A 22346-nucleotide genomic window follows, 5' to 3' on the forward strand; every position below is an offset into this window, starting at 1 on the left:
CTCCCTTATCCATGTCTATGTCACCTTTTAACTTCATTAATTATATAGATTTAAGTATAAACATTTATTATTAATTATTACATGATTAAACTTTTAAACCATTATCAAAATTTAATGAAAAATTAAGAAACTTAAGTTGTCAATGAAAAGATTTGTTTAATTTTTGGAAGTAACAGTGTGATGTATGATAAATAAGATTATGGTAATAGATTAATCATTTATTGAAGTAATGCTTATATTACAAATCTCTGAGCATATGATAATACATAAATTACACTACATTATTTGTTTAATAATATTTTTAAACAGTTTTCATTGTATTTACATGTATTGCAATATTTTTTTTTTTTTTAATTATTATTATTCTTAGGTAAGTAATTTATATCACTTAGATCAATTAATTTACGTAAATTGTCAATATTTAAAAACAAGTACCATTAAGATTATGTTTTATTATATTTATGTGAGTATAAATATATTTTATTTAATATATAATATGTATAATATTATTTATTATGTAATAATATATTTATGAATATATATTATTACTGTATAAAGTCAGGATCTTCCTTAGATGTACTTTTATTAGATAATTTTAAGCAAGATTGTATTTTGTTTAATATTCCTTCCAAAAATAAATAAAAAAAAAAAACTAGTTCTTGTGATTTCATTTAATCAAATTATCTTTTTTTCGCTAATTTAAATTGTTTTATTTACCTTTTAATTTATATACATTATGTTTAAAATAAATACAGTATGAATCCTTTGATAAAGATATATTATTGGGGCCAAAATTATTTTAGATGTTTGGAGGTGCCTTGAATTTAGAGGCGAGTGTCTGTGAACAATATTTTATTAAAGTTCTACAGTCTTTCAAAACTTAGAAAAATGCTCTGGTCTTAAACAGGATATAATGTAACTGGTGTGTAAAATGCTATATTTTATAATGCTGGTAAACATAACCTTTAACATAGAGAAACAAATTTAATAAAAATTACAACCTATTGTATCATGGAACACAACCACCTGATGTACCTTGGAACATGTTCCTAGCTACATCAGGTAACATTTCTCTCTTTTTTCGTTTCAGACGAAAATCCCATGAAGTAAATCAGGTGTGAAGAGGTCACCAATTGATCTTGGAAATATGCTGAGCGCAGTTAAAGGCATCACTACAAATGATGATACAAAAATCTAGATTCGGGAAGTTTGCAGTCTATAAAGTAAAATTAATACTCTGTCCAGAAATCTAACTAAGTTCAAAAAGTCTGACAAAACAGTTTTCAAATGCACATCAAACAATGACTAGAGTTTTTTTCAGAAGAAGAATCTTTGTTGGTAGATTACATAAAAAAAGTAAAAGAGGCATAAGATTTTTAGCATTAAGTTTGCCACTGCAAACTTGAAGAAAATTCCTACTAATTGAGAAGCAGAACAAATTGATGATGAGCAATGGATGCGGCTTTTTTGAAAAGGCACAGTAACTATAACAACTTACAAATGTTCACAACCGTTTTCCTGCACACAGAATTTGGAACCTCAATGAGACAGGACTATCAACAGAGCAAACACTAAGTCCCATCATTGCTCCTAAGGAAGTTAAACAGGTAGGAAGCTGTACTTCTGCAGAAAGGTGTACAATAATTATGTTGATTGCTGCCATGAACACTGTAGAAAATCACTACTCCTCCAATGCTGATTTTCCCACAAGTTTACCTTAAAGACAGAAAAATAATTGGTGCACCTTCAGAGACAATCAGTGCAGCTAAAATGACAAAATGTTTTTAAGATTCTTGAATCATTTCATTGCCCATGTCAAGTATCAAAGAAAAAGCCTATCATTCTATTGCTCAACAAACACGAAACACATTTATCAATAGAAGCCCTTGACCGAGCTTCTAATGCTGGAATTATCATTTCCTCCCCATTGTTCTCACAAGCTCTAACCCCTTGATCTGACAGTGTATGAATCTCTAGAAACATTTTATAACCAAGGACTTGATGACTGGCATTTGAACAATCCAGGAAAAACATTCAATATGTATTCAGTTGCAGAGGTAGTTGGGACAGTTTTTTCATGTGCTTTATCAACCAAAAATATTGTTAGTGGTTTCAAAGCGTATGGTATATTTTCCCCAAAATCTGTTTACTAGCGACGATTTCTTGTGTTTTTTAGTATGATCATCCAATATCAGGGAATGAATTAGTCTTCCAACCAGTAGACCTAATTTAAATGCTTCTATTTTTGATCCACAATCTTCAACTAACTCACATTATCTGATGCCAGGAGAAGCTCCTGTTCCCATCTACAATGCAGAAGTTAGTAGCCCTAACCATGCTGAAATAAATAAGTTAATATACCCTAACAATCTGAGTCCATCTTATGATGTGGTTTATCATGCTCAGAGGATTGTAACTCTAAAAAGAGATACAACCATATCTGAAAGCAAACGCAAGAAAATCAAATAAAAGAGGAAGAAAACAAGCAGGATGTTAATTCCTACAGAAACTCCTGAAAAAGAAAAAATTTGCCAAGAAAAAGAAAAAAAACTGATGGAAACAAAGAGAAAACTATTAAAGTTGCAAGAACTAAAGACACTTAGAAAAACTGACTGTTACAAAATCATCTAATTTAATTAGATTTGAAAAACAAAACAAAGCTCCCAGCTAAACTAAAGAAAATAAAACAAGTGAACAAAAGAAAGCGAAATATTTATTCGTCTTCATCTGAGGATGGCACAGTCTACTAGTTGATATGGATGATGAAGACATTGAAGATGAGGAGTGCATATTCTGTCATCAACTTTATAATCAAGATGGAAGTGGTGAACAATGGATCTGCTGCACAACTTGCAAGCGATGGACTCACAAATTAGGTAAAGGGTAGAAAAAGATGAAAAAATGAAGTTTTGTGATTTTTTGTAGGCCTTGAAGTGTTGACATTTTTATGGTATTCATTCAAGTTTTCAAGTACTCATTTCTATTGTCATTGTTTTCATTCAAGAGGCTGTTCCCAGTTGTTTATTTAATTTTGTAGACTATAAAATTACATGATATTGTAACATTTTGAATTATTCCTCCCAAAGATTTGAGTGTTCCAAGGTACATCACCATGTTGTACTTAGGAACCTTGTAAACCTTTTGAGTTTTTTATCATGTAGGTTGTGGTAATTTTCGAAAGTGTGTAAAAGGTGTCCAAAAACCACCAGAAATAGGCTGCGATAATAAATCTGAAAAAAGAAAAATTACAATAAGTGAGAGTGATGATGAGTACAGAGGAGAATGATGATGAAAATCATGAGGAAAGTTCATAAATGTCAAGTTTTGTTAACAATTCAAATGATGGTATGTCAGATGATATAGTATATTTGTTAAGAATTCCATTATTAATTGCCGCAGTAATAAATATAGTAAATATAAAAAAGACAGCCCATCATTAGTGCATACACTTTTCATTGTTGACAACAAAATAATGCCAATACATCAAAGATATAGTGATTGTTGCAAAACCAGACGTCAAAAGTTTTGTAATAAAAACTTAGTGAGCACTATCAAACGGGTGTCGACAAAGTGTTCAGTGTGCAATTCATATTGCATTGATTGCATTAACATCACTTGCCTTACCTGTTTTAATGACTATTGCCATAATTGTTTTTACGCTACACATTTCATCTATCTAAAATAAATAATTGTTCTAATATTGATTGTAATTTATATATATAATGTAATGCCATTGCTGTAACAATTTTTTCTAAGATATATTAGAATTATCAAATGAACTTTAATGACATTGATTATATTAGTTACTTTCTTCTTGCGTAGACAACATGCTGAGATTACATGGTGGTGATGGTAATTCTCAAAAGGGTGCAATAGGTGTTCAAGGACCTTCAGGAATAGGGTTTGCATTAACTAATGATGGCGATTACGATATGAAACAAAAACGACTGCATGCTGTGGCCGATGCAAAAGAAGAGACTGATGCAATCAATTTTCAACGAGTAAAAAATATGTTCACTGAACACACGATCAGTTTAAACGAACAGTTTGTCGATTTGGAAAGAATAAATCAAACGATTTAAGAGAAGAATTTAGCGAGTTTCTGAATAAAACCCATTTACCAATAATTTAAGATTACAGACAACATTGTAATAAAGCAAGTAACCAATGAGAATAGGGAAAACATTGAACGCCTAAGCAAAAATCTCATCACCGAAGATCTCGTGCAAGCTACTCTCACAACATGCATAGAAAATAAAATAAAGGATTTCATGGAAAACAATAAAACCTATATATCACAAATAATTCATGTCATTATGCTGTTACTCTGTAACCTGTTATACATAAATAAATTCATGAATACGATAAAAACATACTTATTATTGGAAGAAATTAGAACGTTAAAACCTCAAGCAACTAACTATACATTGAAAACAAATGGCTACATAGACTATTGATTTTTTATAAGTTGTGTATTAATAGAGAAATGGGGAAATTGAAGAAAGTGACTAGAAGAACAGGTCATGGCATTATACAGAGTGATTCAAAGAAACGGGAAATTTTGAAAGTTTTGTTGGTAGCCGTGGGCGATTGGTACCACTTGATAAGTGGCGCCAGCTTCTCTAACCTAACCTGCCATTTAGTTGTCATGGATCCTTGGAGTGGTGCGCAACGTGCATTTGCTATCAAAGCGTTTTACAAAAACAATGACAGTGTGGAGGGAGCGCGTAGATAATTTCGCCGTCATTTTAATCTGGGACGGCACGATCGTGTTCCATCACCACATGCAATTAAAACATGGATATCTAATTTTGGGGAAACTGGTTCGGCAATGAAAAAGAAACCTCCAGGCCGTAAGCGAACCGTCCGTACACCATAGAATGTTCAAGCTTTACAAGATGCTGTCAAACGAAGTCCACATCGGTCAATCCGTCGTCTCTCAGCATGTTTACAATTGCATAGTTCAAGTGTTCGAAGAATGTTAGTGAAGGACTTGCAATAAGTCCTAAGAAAATCAAATAAAAGAGGAAGAAAACAAGCAGGATGTTAATTCCTACAGAAACTCCTGAAAAAGAAAAAATTTGCCAAGAAAAAGAAAAAAAACTGATGGAAACAAAGAGAAAACTATTAAAGTTGCAAGAACTAAAGACACTTAGAAAAACTGACTGTTACAAAATCATCTAATTTAATTAGATTTGAAAAACAAAACAAAGCTCCCAGCTAAACTAAAGAAAATAAAACAAGTGAACAAAAGAAAGCGAAATATTTATTCGTCTTCATCTGAGGATGGCACAGTCTACTAGTTGATATGGATGATGAAGACATTGAAGATGAGGAGTGCATATTCTGTCATCAACTTTATAATCAAGATGGAAGTGGTGAACAATGGATCTGCTGCACAACTTGCAAGCGATGGACTCACAAATTAGGTAAAGGGTAGAAAAAGATGAAAAAATGAAGTTTTGTGATTTTTTGTAGGCCTTGAAGTGTTGACATTTTTATGGTATTCATTCAAGTTTTCAAGTACTCATTTCTATTGTCATTGTTTTCATTCAAGAGGCTGTTCCCAGTTGTTTATTTAATTTTGTAGACTATAAAATTACATGATATTGTAACATTTTGAATTATTCCTCCCAAAGATTTGAGTGTTCCAAGGTACATCACCATGTTGTACTTAGGAACCTTGTAAACCTTTTGAGTTTTTTATCATGTAGGTTGTGGTAATTTTCGAAAGTGTGTAAAAGGTGTCCAAAAACCACCAGAAATAGGCTGCGATAATAAATCTGAAAAAAGAAAAATTACAATAAGTGAGAGTGATGATGAGTACAGAGGAGAATGATGATGAAAATCATGAGGAAAGTTCATAAATGTCAAGTTTTGTTAACAATTCAAATGATGGTATGTCAGATGATATAGTATATTTGTTAAGAATTCCATTATTAATTGCCGCAGTAATAAATATAGTAAATATAAAAAAGACAGCCCATCATTAGTGCATACACTTTTCATTGTTGACAACAAAATAATGCCAATACATCAAAGATATAGTGATTGTTGCAAAACCAGACGTCAAAAGTTTTGTAATAAAAACTTAGTGAGCACTATCAAACGGGTGTCGACAAAGTGTTCAGTGTGCAATTCATATTGCATTGATTGCATTAACATCACTTGCCTTACCTGTTTTAATGACTATTGCCATAATTGTTTTTACGCTACACATTTCATCTATCTAAAATAAATAATTGTTCTAATATTGATTGTAATTTATATATATAATGTAATGCCATTGCTGTAACAATTTTTTCTAAGATATATTAGAATTATCAAATGAACTTTAATGACATTGATTATATTAGTTACTTTCTTCTTGCGTAGACAACATGCTGAGATTACATGGTGGTGATGGTAATTCTCAAAAGGGTGCAATAGGTGTTCAAGGACCTTCAGGAATAGGGTTTGCATTAACTAATGATGGCGATTACGATATGAAACAAAAACGACTGCATGCTGTGGCCGATGCAAAAGAAGAGACTGATGCAATCAATTTTCAACGAGTAAAAAATATGTTCACTGAACACACGATCAGTTTAAACGAACAGTTTGTCGATTTGGAAAGAATAAATCAAACGATTTAAGAGAAGAATTTAGCGAGTTTCTGAATAAAACCCATTTACCAATAATTTAAGATTACAGACAACATTGTAATAAAGCAAGTAACCAATGAGAATAGGGAAAACATTGAACGCCTAAGCAAAAATCTCATCACCGAAGATCTCGTGCAAGCTACTCTCACAACATGCATAGAAAATAAAATAAAGGATTTCATGGAAAACAATAAAACCTATATATCACAAATAATTCATGTCATTATGCTGTTACTCTGTAACCTGTTATACATAAATAAATTCATGAATACGATAAAAACATACTTATTATTGGAAGAAATTAGAACGTTAAAACCTCAAGCAACTAACTATACATTGAAAACAAATGGCTACATAGACTATTGATTTTTTATAAGTTGTGTATTAATAGAGAAATGGGGAAATTGAAGAAAGTGACTAGAAGAACAGGTCATGGCATTATACAGAGTGATTCAAAGAAACGGGAAATTTTGAAAGTTTTGTTGGTAGCCGTGGGCGATTGGTACCACTTGATAAGTGGCGCCAGCTTCTCTAACCTAACCTGCCATTTAGTTGTCATGGATCCTTGGAGTGGTGCGCAACGTGCATTTGCTATCAAAGCGTTTTACAAAAACAATGACAGTGTGGAGGGAGCGCGTAGATAATTTCGCCGTCATTTTAATCTGGGACGGCACGATCGTGTTCCATCACCACATGCAATTAAAACATGGATATCTAATTTTGGGGAAACTGGTTCGGCAATGAAAAAGAAACCTCCAGGCCGTAAGCGAACCGTCCGTACACCATAGAATGTTCAAGCTTTACAAGATGCTGTCAAACGAAGTCCACATCGGTCAATCCGTCGTCTCTCAGCATGTTTACAATTGCATAGTTCAAGTGTTCGAAGAATGTTAGTGAAGGACTTATTGCAAGTCCTTCACTAACATTCATTCAACTTGTATGGATGGTATTGCACCATCTATACAAGTTGCAGATCGTCCAGGAACTGAAACCGAACGATGCAGTTGTGCGAGCACAATTCTGTAATGTAATGCTTCAGAAGATAAATGATAACGAAGAGTTTGTTCACGAACTGTGGATATCAGACGAAGCGCATTTCCACCTCAGTGAATTTGTTAACAAGCAAAATTTCAGACACTGGGCACAAGAAAATCCTACGCAGCTACACCAGCGTCCGTTGCACAGCCAGAAAGTGACCGTGTGGTGTGCTATGTCATCTTACGGTGTTATAGGCCCTTATTTTTTTGAGTATGATAACGGTCTTGCGATTACAGTGACGTCGGCTCGTTACGTAGCCATGCTTGAAACCTTTGTTGTGGAACAACAAAAGAGATTTCCACCGATTCTTAACACAGCCTGGTTTCAACAAGACGGAGCAAAGTCACACACTGCACGAATATCGATGGCAGCTGTACGCCGATTGTTTGGACAACGTGTCATTTCACGAAATGGTGACATTAGATGGCCTCCCAGATCGCCTGATCTCTCAGCTTGCGATTACTTTTTGTGGGGTCACCATAAAAGCAAAGTGTTCCACAGTAGACCTGCTACAACGGAAGAACTGAAGGCAAAGATCCGAGAAGCAATTGCGGAAATTCCAGTTGAGATGTTATGTGTCAAACCATGAACAATTTAACGAAGAGACTTCGTGAATGTTTACGTAGAAGAGGAGGTCACCTGGAAGATGTCATCTTTAAAAAATAAACTAAAATGTATGTATCCTAAAATGGCAACATTTGTACAATTACATGAAATAAAATTCATTTTCTAAAAAAAAATTTTCATTAACGTATTTAATTTTTTTTATTTCCCGTTTCTTTGAATCACTCTGTATATTCATTGGTTAACGTGATTAGAACCGTTTTAAACAAGGCTATCGGTTATCTACCGGTAGAGGCCCATTTGCCAGGCCATCAGTATTTGTGGTCCCGGCACCAAGCTTGGCTTCATGTTAAAAGCCAACAAGAACACCTTACAATCCGAACTAAAATCTACTGTTTGGATGGATGAAACTGATGAACACAGTTTTCTTCACGTGGAAGGTTAATTTGTAGATACAGCAGACATCGCAAAGGATAAAAAGGCCACAAAAGCGCGTTTGATGAATAACGCGGTTGCTTTTATGTTTGACCAGATACGATACAAATTGAACGGGATAAAAATCACATGGTTAAGAACTTAGGCGTGACTAGCACCTTAAAGAATACGCTGTTGAGAGACAGTTACAGAAAAGCAGTTAGTAATTTTTTTTTTAAAAAAAGGATAAAAACAGACGGGTTTGTATTGATGTACCCCCAAGAATGTTGATGGGATTTGCAGAAGCTTTCGAGAGGGTCATTGGGTGTGTGAAACAAGAATTGGTGTTGGTCAGAGCAAGTAACGATGCTAACTCAATAGTGCCGGGTGAAGCAATCATGGGTCCAAATTGATCATAACAAAAATCACTTGGGACTTACTATACTTACGCCCGGCGCTTAGAGAAAAGGTGGAATTAAACACTATACTTAAAGAGGTTACCAACAACTTTTTACAACTACGACATGTTCGAATGGGCGTGATGCAGACATATAACAACACTTCGACCTTACAAACAACATCACAAGAAAAGAAGCCGCATTCGGTGATATTAGCGTTTCAAAGGCTAGGATGAACAACGAAAAAATGATATGACCAAGTTCGATCACTTTAATTTGAAGAATCTCAAAGTGTTTCTCAATGCTGATTATTATCCGTGCCATGACTTGCAAGGTAACACTAGAACGATGTACAGAATGTTTATAGATTTCCAGAGATCGTATTACGGTCGGAAAAGAAAGCGACGTACACGTATGCAGAGTTCAGAAAGGATGTACCTCTGTACGTGGTCGATTGCTCTCGCCAGAACTAGTCAGTGAAATCTGGTCTGGTGGACTTGAAAGTGCGCTTTGAGACCGATACTAACATTCCTGCAAACACTATTGCATGTTGCATGAATATTTATTAGACGTTTGTAAAATAAATTTTTTTTGTACTACACTTCCTGCATCCTTAAACTGCTGATACCAACGTTGCCGGCTCACTGGAGACGTGAAAACAATGAATTTAAAAAAATACATATATATATATATATATATAACACATTTGTTTTTTTTATTTCGTAAAACCTACAGCTCACATTTTAATCACTTATACGTCTGACAGTGTTTCCGGATAAGATATGACCAAACATTTCCATAATATTATTCTTAAAACATTTTATTCCAAACGTTTCAAAGTTTATTCTATCGACTGTTATTTTTTAGTGAAGTGATTGCAAGCGCAATATTTATTACCTTTAAAGAAGTACAATGAGCCGTCTGTAAATCGGAAAGCCGATTCAATTGTCTCAGGAATACCAGAGAGTAGATTGAATACAAAACCAATCTTTTTCACCGTAAATCTAGTCATCAACTTCCATAGAAGTAATCATCTTAGAAAACAAACGTTTGTCCCGCGTAGATGTTGAAAACCGCTTGGATTTTGAATGAAAACCGGCAAGAATAATAATCGTGACCAATCTCATGCATCAAGACGGAATACAAATTATTCTTATTGGTGTCATTAATCGTTAAAGTGTATTCCCAGTCGTCTGATGGGTCTACGTATATTTCCCGAATTGAATCGCGACCATCGGTGAAAAACGCATGCGTTTTTCTTCGAGCACAGTTCCTTTTCCATCGAGTAGTGGAGAGCAAATGCTGGTTATTTTTTCACATGTCTGTATCGCTTGAACGAAATCCGTATATCCAGATTGTTTACGTCCTGGTAAAACGTTAAACCTGAATGGTTGGACCACATATTAAAAGCTGCTTCTACTTTATTCAATACTTGTAACGAGGTGCGGTAGAAATGCCAAGATATGTTTCTTTTTGTTCAAGTATGACGATACATCTTATGTCATTACATCACACTGGCGTGTTCAATCAAGTACTCAGAAAATCTTGTACCTACACTAATGTTTGCAAAATGGTTTGATGATAAAAGTTGAGCAACACAGTGAAAGGTTTTTATTTATTCACACATACTAATAGATCATCAGTAAATAACAATACCCATCCACTCCTTTAATTTAGAAATCTATCTCTTCTTTAACAATCTTTTCAAATGCTTTATCTAAAGATTGTCCAGTTTGTTGTGACTGTGCACAGTTATCTCTTCCGCTTTAAAAGTTGTGTCTTTTGTTTTGTACTGCTCCTTATCATCTGATAATTGTTGGTATCTTTTGTGTGTATATTCTAGAAGAAATTTGAACTGAAGAGACTTCTCGTTATCCAACAGCTCAGCTAATAGGTTTGTGATAGTTTGTTTTTAACAATTACAGAAACAAGTACATATTCTTAATTCCATCACCCTTGTTGATATAATGGTATGTTACTACATCACTTTGGAATGCATTCTCAACTAAAGTAAACCACGATGATTTCCAGTCTTGACGTTTGGTTTTCAACTTTGTAATGCCCTCAGTCAAGGTTGCATTGGAGCATCGCAAAGTACTAACCTGAACTATTTTAGTCAGTTTGAATCTATATTCAAACACGTTTGAAATCTATAATTTTCATAGTACTATAATATCAAACCACAGGCGTGGTTTGATATTGCATCTGACACTCTTATATTGCATTTGACACTGTTCGTCCAATTTTCATGATTCAAATGGGACATATGTTAGTAGGTTGAGGTTAACGTGTTTACATGTATCAGGTACACTCTCAATCAACCAGATCTCGATTATTCAGAAAATTAGTTTTAATCTGATCGTTTAGTTTTTTGTACCTTTGTTAGTTGCACTGCCATTCTGTGACAAATTTGTCCTTTGAGACATTGTTAGTAGCAATGAATACCATGGTGGTTCTAGGACAAGTTTGGACTTTGAGCCTTTGTTAGTTGTATTGAACTTGTTAGTTGCACTTATCCCAGAAGTCTCATATGGTTTTTTGGACTTGTGTAGTGACACTGAACATGGTCAAAACTCAAGGTTGCAATAGAAGCCTCGCTTCTGCAATACATGATTATGATAAAATTGATATAATTCACTCTAAAAAATTAGTAAATGATATTTAAAAAGAAAATGTCAAAATTTTGATGTTCATATAACAAAATATAAAAGTAGTACTATAATTTTAATAGCTGTCATTAAAAGTTTCATTAATAAGGGGATCCCATTACAACCTGAGGTATTTTGTAGAGTATCATCTTCCTAAATGATATTGAAGTCTGAATAAAATGCAAAAATGTATGACAACAAATTTTTCTTAATTAGTTAAAAAGCAACCTTTCTTCATTAGATTAAGAATAAATAACATTTTAAAAAAATTACTTTTAAAAATAAACCAAAGTATATCAGAGCATGTGTCATTATTATTAATAGTACTGTATGTGGGAAAGTATTTGTAAAAGTGAGAAATTGTGTAATTTTTAGCAGAGAACTTTCTGATGTAAACATTAAAAAAAAATTTATAAAATGTAAGATTACAATTTTATAAGACAGACTGCATGTTACTCTTGGTTGCCTAATGGTACTTCATTATTTGGAAGTATAATTTTCACTTTTCTTCAGTAAATAAAAATAATAATTTTTTATGGCCTCCGCATTTCCCTGTAGGGAACTCCCCAACATGCCAGTGAAAATTTAATTCTAGAAGCTAGGATAACCTAGAGTAGGGGAAAATGCAACAGTTTGAACTTTAATATGTTCAACAAAAATAATAGGAATAAATATGTATAAACACAAAGACCAGTTAAATTCATGCAAAAAAAGTTTCCATGTATAATAAAAATAATATGAATCAAAGGTCCAGAGCGAAGACTCTTTGTTAAATTATTAAACAGAAATTATATTATAGGTTACTTATTTACTGAAAATCGGTGGCTTTACTTACTAATGAAATGCCATCAACAACAGCCACAATATCTTGAAGATAAACAAACATTAATTTTATCCAAGCTCCTTAGCAAATAATCTGATGACAACAACATCTATAATAAATTAGTAATTAAATAATAATACACTAAACAAATTCTGTAATCCAGCATTGATCTTCATTAATAGCCATAATTCATTACTTTGTCATAAAAATTAAAATACTAGTGTTGGCTGCTATAATGTTTTTTAGTCAATTGTACAATTCTTGATGTGATTTCAGTGGTTAGTTGGGCAATCAAATAAAATCCATTCTTCCTGTAAAAAATTTTACTGCACCTCTAAAGTAACAAAGTATTTTTTTTAAAAAAGTGAACAAATAAAAAATAATAAAATTGTCAAACTTATTAGACATATAGAAATAAATATTTTTTACAAATCGTTTATTCTCTTGATTATATATACTGAATATTAATTTACAAAATAAAATGTTACAGTATATTATTATTTAAAATTTACTAAAATTGTATTAAATTACACAAAAATAGCAATATAATACATATTATGTACAGTGAACTACAATTTTCATTAATCTCCATATTTCCATTGCTAACAGAATCATGTTGAATATCTCTCACTCCAAATTTGATGCTGAAATGGAAGAAATAATATTAGTGAAGAATGGAATTAAAACACACAGAAGAATGTAAAATACAACAGAAATTGGAAATAAAACGTATAATAAAATACATTGTAAACAAAATTAGATATTGGATAACGTTTTTAATAGTTCTTATACTTATTATTAGTACTAAATGGATGGCAGATGGAGATCATACATTCACAGAGAGTGGACAAATGCAGAAACCATCAATAGAGCTTCTTTACAAGTGGATTGTCAAAGACTGAGAGGAAATTACTCCGAAAATGATAATCAAGAGTTTCAAGAAGACTGGCATCTCCTGCACATTGGATGGAATGGAAGATCACCTCATATACGAGGATTCTGATGACACAACTGAGGGAGAGACTGACATCGATGACGGTGAAGACGAAGATGATAATGAAAGCAGCAGTGACTTCAAGTAAACGACTGTGTTCCAAGTAATTAAAACACAATACCGCACTTTTTGCGTTGTTAAAATAAGAGCAGTTGGTTCGAACTATAAATTTGTAAGTCATTCATTTCTGTTTTCAGACATACTGGTTCCTGTGAACCTGAACAAAGCCATGCCTCTGATGTCAAATAGAATGCATCCTCAAATAACAAGACTTTTTTATCTGCACATTTACAATGGTTAGTTTTTGATAAAACATTCTAAATTCATAGTTCAGTAATACAGTTATTTTCATTTTCATTTTCCAAAATACCCATTGTATGACCCACCTAGAATATAAGACCTCCCCATAATTTTGGGGTATAATTGAGTTAAAAAAGGGGGTATTATTTTCAAGTAAATAAGGTATTTGGATGACAACAGTAACAAAGATGACCTTTTCTTGGACAGAATCATCATGTGATGAAACATAGAGCCTCTTACAAGAAAGAGAATAAATAGCAGTACAAGGAATAAAAAACCTACAATGCCAATCAAGAAAAAGTTAAAAATCCAACAAGCAACAGAAAAATTGATGGTTACAGTTTTTTGAGACTCAAAAGGCACAATACTGAACCATTATCAGGAAGGATTCAAGAATAAATAATGCTTGTAACATTGAGATGCTAATTGACAAGTTAAATCTTACAATTCAAAACAAACACTGAGGATTATAGTAAAAGATGTGTTTAGCATGACATTCCATACTGCTGCCTAAACTGTTAAAATGCTCCATAAAATGGATTTTAAGGTACTGACTCTTCCTTCAGTTCATCTTGATCTCATCCCTTCAAACTATCAATTATTTTGTCTACTCAAAAAGGCATTAAGAGGCCATCGATTCACATCAGACCAAGAACTCAATGATTTGCTGCTTGCATCATTTGTATTCAGCAAAAATTTTAGACAAGGTTGAAAAAGAACATTATTATAAGTACTCTAGATTTATATTTTTTATAAAATTTACAGGTGTACTGCAGATCATTCCTAACTTACCCTTATAGTTAATGTTTTAATGGTTAATAAGAGTATGTTTTAAAGCTATGAAATTAAATGTTGAACATCAATTATTTTTTTTAACGATTTACAGTTTGATTTTCCTATAGATTTTGGGAATTATGCAGCTTTACCTAGACAGATTTGTTTCCAATTAAATACGGTAATTACCTTGCTTATGCATTTATAACTTTCTGTATAGTAGGCTTAAATAAAATACAATCCATACATTAAATTTTACTCATTTATAATAAATGAATGATGTGCCACATAGAGTACAGATTACATAGGATACAGCAGTGTATAATCATTACTGTATCAGCTTCACTGATTATACAGAGTAGCAAATATTTTTAATTGTAAAATTAATCTCCCACATGTGTAACAGTGGTACTGATGCCCTTAGCATCACTATCATTTTTGCTTATGGCATCTTCTGTTGTAATTCCATTGAGAAAGGTGGTGCTAATTAGCTCCGAAAGGACTTTTGGAAGTACAATTTCCATGTAACTTCAAATTTAAAATGTAGTTTTAAGTGTTATAGTGCAATAAAAATAGTGATATAAAATGAAATGATTCTCTAAATCAATTTGCTACAAAATCTCTCATTAAAACTTTAAAAGATTAGATAGAAATTACTGGTAAACTATGAAATAACTTATTAACTGTCACTGAAATACCTTGGATAATGATAATCAAAAGAAGTTCCTTGACCTAGGTTTAAGTATCTTGATCTCACAACATGACTTGCTGCTTTAGGTTGTCTTTCTTTTGTAAATAAACCTTTAGAACATTTTGCTGGTCGAAAATAATCTATTAGAAAAAAAAATTTATTTGTAAACATTAGAAAATTTAATCTAAATAAATAAATTTAAGAAAATAGTAAATAAAGTAAATGCAAAAAGCTGTATAAATCCTAAAAAAAAGTTTTCATTTCTCCTTTAAGTTCTGTCTTCTAATATAAGTAAGTTACAATAACTAACAGCTGTTAACTCAAAATTTGGCACAGGCTTTAAAAAGTCAAAACGTAAAAAACTGAAAAAGTATTATTTTATATCGTTCAATATGACCTTTTTTTGAAGCCAGTTTTACTTTTTGTTCATATAAGTTCATTTTATTAAACATTTTTATTTAAGACAAGGATGGGACTAAAAAAGGCCTTAGCTCATACAGATTAACCTTTTGCAAGAAATTCAAAGTTGAGAAACCTCCATCCAGATAAAAAATAAAAAAGAATACAAAGAAATTATATAAAAATGCTTATGTTATGGAGCATGAGTATCTGCACTCTGGGATGTGAAAACGTTTCCCCACTCCCCACCTGATTTTCTGGAATCTTTACATGAAAATACTTTGAATAGTAGAATGTTCAAAAAAGTACATTCTACTTTTGAACATTTTTTCCAAATCATAAGAATCAATATACAAAAAAAAAAAAAAACCACTGAAGGTGGACATACTTTTAATTTGACAGTAGTTGTAGAGAATGAAATCATTAGAGAGGTACATCTCAAATGACTTCCAGCTACTTTTTGTAATGTTTGTTTATTAATCTCTAAATCTAATTTTCAGTTTATGTCTGAAAAATCACAGATCCTATGTATACCCAAAGGGAAAAACTGGTGATGTTAACTCTGAAGAATTTGCTGACTTCAAGTCTTTTGAGAAGATTCTTGGTCCGTGATTATCATTCCAATTTACAGGAAGGCAACATTCTCATTAATTTTCCTATGATAGTGCAGAAAAGCACAGTAAACTGTTGAATCATGATCCAACTACTTTTATAGGGTGTGTGTGTATATAAATGTATAAACAACAACTTAACCACCAAACACAGTAAGAAAAAACCTAAAAATTAATACCAATAGTCAACTTTCCCAGGATCCCGCATCATCAGTCAAAAGAAGGAAATAGATGTAATAAAACAAATAGCAGTATTTAATGGTTTCAATAGTGAAATTATAGAAAAGTTAAATAAATATCAATTTAATACTAATTTAAAAGAGTTGACAAGTGGTATTCACCATAAATTTATCATACAACATATTTCCCATTAAAGAAACATAGAATTCCACTCAATTGACATATTGACCCTTATTACTTTAATCAAATTCGAACAATTAACTATTCAAATATAGAAGACAAGCATCAGATTACGATCAATATCATCACATCAGTTGTATATCACATATACTGAAGAAAGTCCAAAGCAATTAACATATTGTCACATGTTTGCAGCTCAATCAGGATATTGAGAGATTGACAATTGAAAATGTTTATACAGTTACAATTTATTAGTTTCAAAATGTAAGTAAAGTAGGGCAAATCAATAATAACAATGACAATATGAATGATAAACAACTCACAATAATAATCAAAATAACATTAATGACAACAGTAATAATAAAATGTACTCAATAGAAATTCGCTCCTACAGTGACTCACATAATAACTCCTTGCAGGATAATAAACAACAATAATAATAGTAATCACAACCACAACAACAAATAATAATAAACAGTGATTATATACATAACAGAATTTAAAGTAATCATCAGGATTTATTTTTATATGTAGTTAAATATTGAAAACCAGATTTCAGTTCCACTGACAAAAGACATTAGCACCAAACCATTTCTTGTTTTCATGTACTGTCGAACATATATGCAATAGAAATTTACTCCTACACTAACTCACATAATAACTCTCGCAGGATACTCTCGCCTCAAACTAACATAATCAATCCTCGCTTGCAGAACTCTCTCGCAGACCGACTGTCAACTAGTCTTCCCTGGAGTATTTGAACTCCTATCCTTTTGACCTGCATGACCAGATCCCAGTTGAACGTGAGAATGATCGACCGAGCCCTTTCAGTTTCCCATGCATTTCTACCCTAGTCCTTAACTCTTCTCATGGAACAAAATCTATTTATGTGTGTCAATGGTCAGTATTACAAAGGATGATTATTAAACAAGCCTGTTAGCTGTACTAAAAGGGTTTCTTTTAGCCCCTTTCTGGATCCCTCCCATTATTATATTTTCTATTAATTTCTTCTTAATACCGGCAGGAATCCGGTACTCAGGTCCACTATACTGCTCTTGTTAACTATATTCATCAAGAAACTCAAGTAATCCTGTAATAGTCACCAACCAGTCAACCTCATAAGCATGGCAATTGGTCAACTGACAGGAGTAAATACTCTGGACTACACAAGAGAAAAGTACATTTTAATTATATAATTTGGACTCATATTTGCTAAGTAATAAAATTTTATTATACAATACCCAATAAGATTTCTAACATAATAAACATGACTTTTACATGTCAATTAGCTATCTAAGGTCATTCCAAATTATTTAACACTATCAACTTTAATGATAAATTCACAATTAGACAAGTATCCACCCAAATAATTTACATTACGATATTTTAAACTGTTACATTATCCCTATATCTTAAACTGAATTCTACAAAATTTGTTTTTTGAACATCTAAAGTAATTTCATTCAATGTTAGCCAAACCCTTATATATCTGAGAATGCTGACAGTATTAGTATATAATTCCTGTATTTTAATTGATCGATACCAGATAGCCATATCATCTGCAAAGACAATAACTTCACCTTTAAATTTTACATTACAAAAATTATTCACATATATAAGAAATAGAACAGAACCAAGCACTGATCCTTCGTGAGATAATTTACCTGGCCTACTTAGTACATTACCAACTCTAACTGATTGAATTCTATTTTGCAAATATGTCAAGAAACATTTATCAACAATTCCTAGCCATTTTTTCCATTTTATATAATAAAATTGAATGCTCCACCATGTCAAAAGCCTTTTGCATATCTAAGAATAGGTCTACTACTTTCTCACTGTTGTTAATGCCTTTATTTATATCTGAGAGTATTATAGTGATGGCCTTTTCTGAGCTACGACCTTTACAAAAACCATACAGATTTTGACTAAAATTCTATTTGGGTCAAGAAAATTCATGTCTTATTTTTAATAATTTTTTGAGTGGTTTTGAAATTGGTGATAGAAGAGTAATTGATCTGTAGTTAGATATCAATTCACCATCACCATCTTTTTTTTGAAATCAGTACAACTGATTGCTTTAAAACACTGGGAAAAATACCCTTTTCAAATTACAAATTAATTAAAATGGCTAATTTATTCAAAAACACACATACAATTTCTTTTAGAAATTTATTATTTATACTGCTAAACCCAACTGAATATTTTCAGCCATTGATACTAACATTGATAACTAACATATCAGTTATCCATGGTTTACGTTTAACAATTCTAGTACTTTTACAAACTTTGGCTACAAATCTTAAAATTTTCATTTGCTTTATCTATAAAAAATTGAAAAGCTTCATCAACATTTTTAATTTCATATATATATTTTCCCAGTTTAAAAATGAAAGATCATCTCTTAATTTTTGATAATTAACTCTAACAGCTGGTTTCAATTTTTACTTACTTTATTTACTCAAAACAAATAGTGGGTTGAAGAAAATGATACTTTTTAGACCTTGGTATTGTAAAGTTTTCATTTACAAATGATAACATGAATTCCAACAAACTGTAACTTGTATTTCATATTTTAATTTTCCTGTTACTTCTAAAAAATATTTGTTAAAAAAATTTACAATATCAGTAACAAGTTCGCATATTTTATCCCTGGCTTACAAAAATTATTTTGTTAATCTTTTCAGATTGAGCTGAATTATCAATCAGGTTATTAAAAGTATTGCAATTTAAATTATTTCTCTGCGTTAAAAGTAAATTATAATTAAAACTTTCCTTGGTATTAAATAAATCTTTTCAAAGTCTGTTTTTACACCTAATATAATATTCCTTTAATTTAGTATTTTAAGATTGTATACATATTTTCTCTTATAACTTGTTCTTTTTGCAAATCTATTTCCTAACATATCAGTTATCCATGGTTTGCGTTTAACTATTCTAGTACTTTTACAAACTTTGGCTGCAAATCTTAAATTGTTCATTTGCTTTATCTATAAAAAATTGAAAAGCTTCATCAACATTTTTAATTTCATATAGATTTACCCAATTCAAAAATGAAAGAGCATCTCTTAATTTTTGATAATTAACTCTAATAGCTGGTTTCAATCTTTCCTTATTTGTTTTAATAATATCTAATATCATTCACCTAGTAAATGATTAGTAATATTAAAATCCTAAACTTTACCATAAAATTTAACACATATATGATCAATAAATGTACCTGATAACAGTCTAGTGATATTATTATTATAGGAATGAAATCCATAATAAACAATTATACTCAAATATATAATTTTGTTTTTCAAGTAAATTAAGATTTGTGTCTTCAACCACTACTATATTATTAATATTTTCCTAATCAGATAATATACTGTTTAATTCATGAATATATATTTCAAATAATGATGGAATCTTTATAAAGCAATAATACAGCATTTAAAACCATTTAAACAGTAAGTTATATTAGATCATTACAAGATATCATACCAACAGATTTGGTCTTAAACATTATCTTATTGTCAACAAAAACAATCACCCCACTAGGTCTTTCATTTTCATTACAACTAGTATAGCTATTGTAACTATCAATTCTATAGTTATTCAACTCACTTTCATAATCCAAACTTCTGATAGAACAGTAATACTTGGAAGACAGATGCTAACATACATTATATTAAAATAATTAATGAATAGATCAAAATTTCTTTTTATACTTCTGATTTTCTGATAAATTAAAAATACACTTCCTTACTTTTCCAGCATTACACAGACTACTTTAAACTGGAAACATCTTTTGTGGTTTTCAATATAACAAAAGAACCGTCAACATTATGTGTAAAAGTTTTTCCATTTCTTAACCACTGATACTTGTATCCTTTCTTCTTCTTTGCCTTCCTTGCCAATGAAAAGACAATTCACCTTACCTGACATAGTGATTCATTTATGTATATATATATATATATATATATATATATATATATATGTTCATCCATAGTTAAATTCATATGTAGAGTAGAAAAATCCCTTTTTTTCAGAATTTCTTCCTTAATATTTCATTTTACTAGTGCTGCTATTATCGGTGCAGGACTTCTTGCTTCAGCTTTAATTCCCAGGTGATGACATGTTTGAATCATGTCTTTTTTGATGTCACATCCCAAAGCCTTGCTAAGTGAAATAACAATTTCTTCTGTATCTTCATTAGGAGTTTGTGAAACACTATGTATCTCTACACAATTTATGTAGGATTACTGTCAGCATCCAACAACCTGTCTCCTAGTACATAATTTCTTTCTATTAGTACTTATTTTTCAAAGGTAATATTGTTAACTTAATGGAGGTTTCAACTGAAATTCATCTTTCACAATTCTAAAAGATTTATATAAATGAATAACTTCTACAATAAGCATATATAGGTCACTGGAAAATAACTAACACATACACAAAGAAAACAAATTCAGTTTTTCGATTACCTTTAGTACCTAATGTTTCACCACCATAAAATACCATAATTCATCATCATTGCTTTGGTAAAAATGGCCAAAGAAGTCATAAAAAGTGATGAAAGTATTTACATGTAATTCTTACCATCTTACTTATATACTTCATCAAAGAAGTTTCTGATGATTAGCTCTGAAAGACCTATGGAGAGAGTTCAGCGATTTAAAAGTGATTAATTCATGATTTTTAATAATATCACTGTTAATAAATTATTTCATATGATAACAATGTATAAAATAAACGAATATACTCATATAAGTAGCAATTTTCTAGCTATTCAGTTTTCCTAACAGCTATGAAAAAATACCTTGTTGCACTTTGAAATCAATAAAACTCCAAACCATTTCACCAATAAGTGAACCCTCAGAACGAAGTATGTCAAATGCTTTGAAATGTTGAAGCATTAAATCAGCATGATAATCTTCAGTCCATAAACTGGATGGAAGCTGAAAAAAAAGTAAAACAAATTTATTTGAAGTATCGAAAATTATTTAAAAAAAATAAAAATATAAAATTAGTATAATAACAATCCACTAATATCAGTATATAATACAAGATATTAGTATAATTTTCTACTCAGATTTTGAGTTATTTTTATGTACCACTGATTACATTAATAAAAAGTAGGCAATATTATTGACTAAGAAACTGGATATCCATCCAATCCACTTAAGAGAATATTTATTTATTAATGTTGTGACAAAGAACATAGTTTTCAGAACTATGTTTATTTCAAGTTTTATAAAATTCTATTGTGAGCCTGCCTTTAAAATAGATTGTAAGCCAAATTTCAATTAAGAAGTTTGTCTAGAAACAAACTGATAATAATATCATAAACAACATTGATTTGAACCCTAACAGCATATGTTCATTAAAAACTTGCACATTTTAAATCCAGTTTAAATCCAGTCAAAAGTACGATACGATGCACCAAAAGTGTATTTGAACTCAGGGTCTGGAAACATTACGATGCTGTATCTTTCAACTTTAAAGATATTAGCTGTAAGATGTTAATAATAGTATTTCATTATCTGGGTTCAACAATTCAAACTCAGAAATTTTATTTATGAAAATCTAAACTTGTGATGGGTTTAAAATGAAAAGATTTTCTTTTATCATAACTTGTTATCAGAGAATTATAATGTGTAATATCAGAATTAAAATTAAAATTCAATCACTACATGAGTAGGA

General features: G+C 31.2%; 1 protein-coding gene across 1 annotated transcript in view; it reads right to left on the minus strand.

The window, feature by feature from the left end:
* Positions 1-12842: 12842 nt before the first annotated feature.
* LOC142322925 (beta-glucuronidase-like) overlaps positions 12843-22346 on the minus strand; it is an 84835-nt gene continuing 75331 nt past the window's right edge. Inside the window, exons 11-13 of the mRNA XM_075362010.1 lie at positions 21463-21601; positions 15296-15428; positions 12843-13173 (exon numbers count right to left, since the gene is read on the minus strand). Of these exons, the coding sequence (XP_075218125.1) occupies positions 13041-13173; positions 15296-15428; positions 21463-21601 (405 nt within the window). The 3' untranslated portion in view covers positions 12843-13040. The remainder of the gene's footprint in view (positions 13174-15295; positions 15429-21462; positions 21602-22346) is intronic.

The sequence above is a fragment of the Lycorma delicatula genome, chromosome 4, assembly GCF_047948215.1.
Source record: "Lycorma delicatula isolate Av1 chromosome 4, ASM4794821v1, whole genome shotgun sequence".
NCBI classification, from domain to species: Eukaryota; Metazoa; Arthropoda; class Insecta; order Hemiptera; family Fulgoridae; genus Lycorma; species Lycorma delicatula.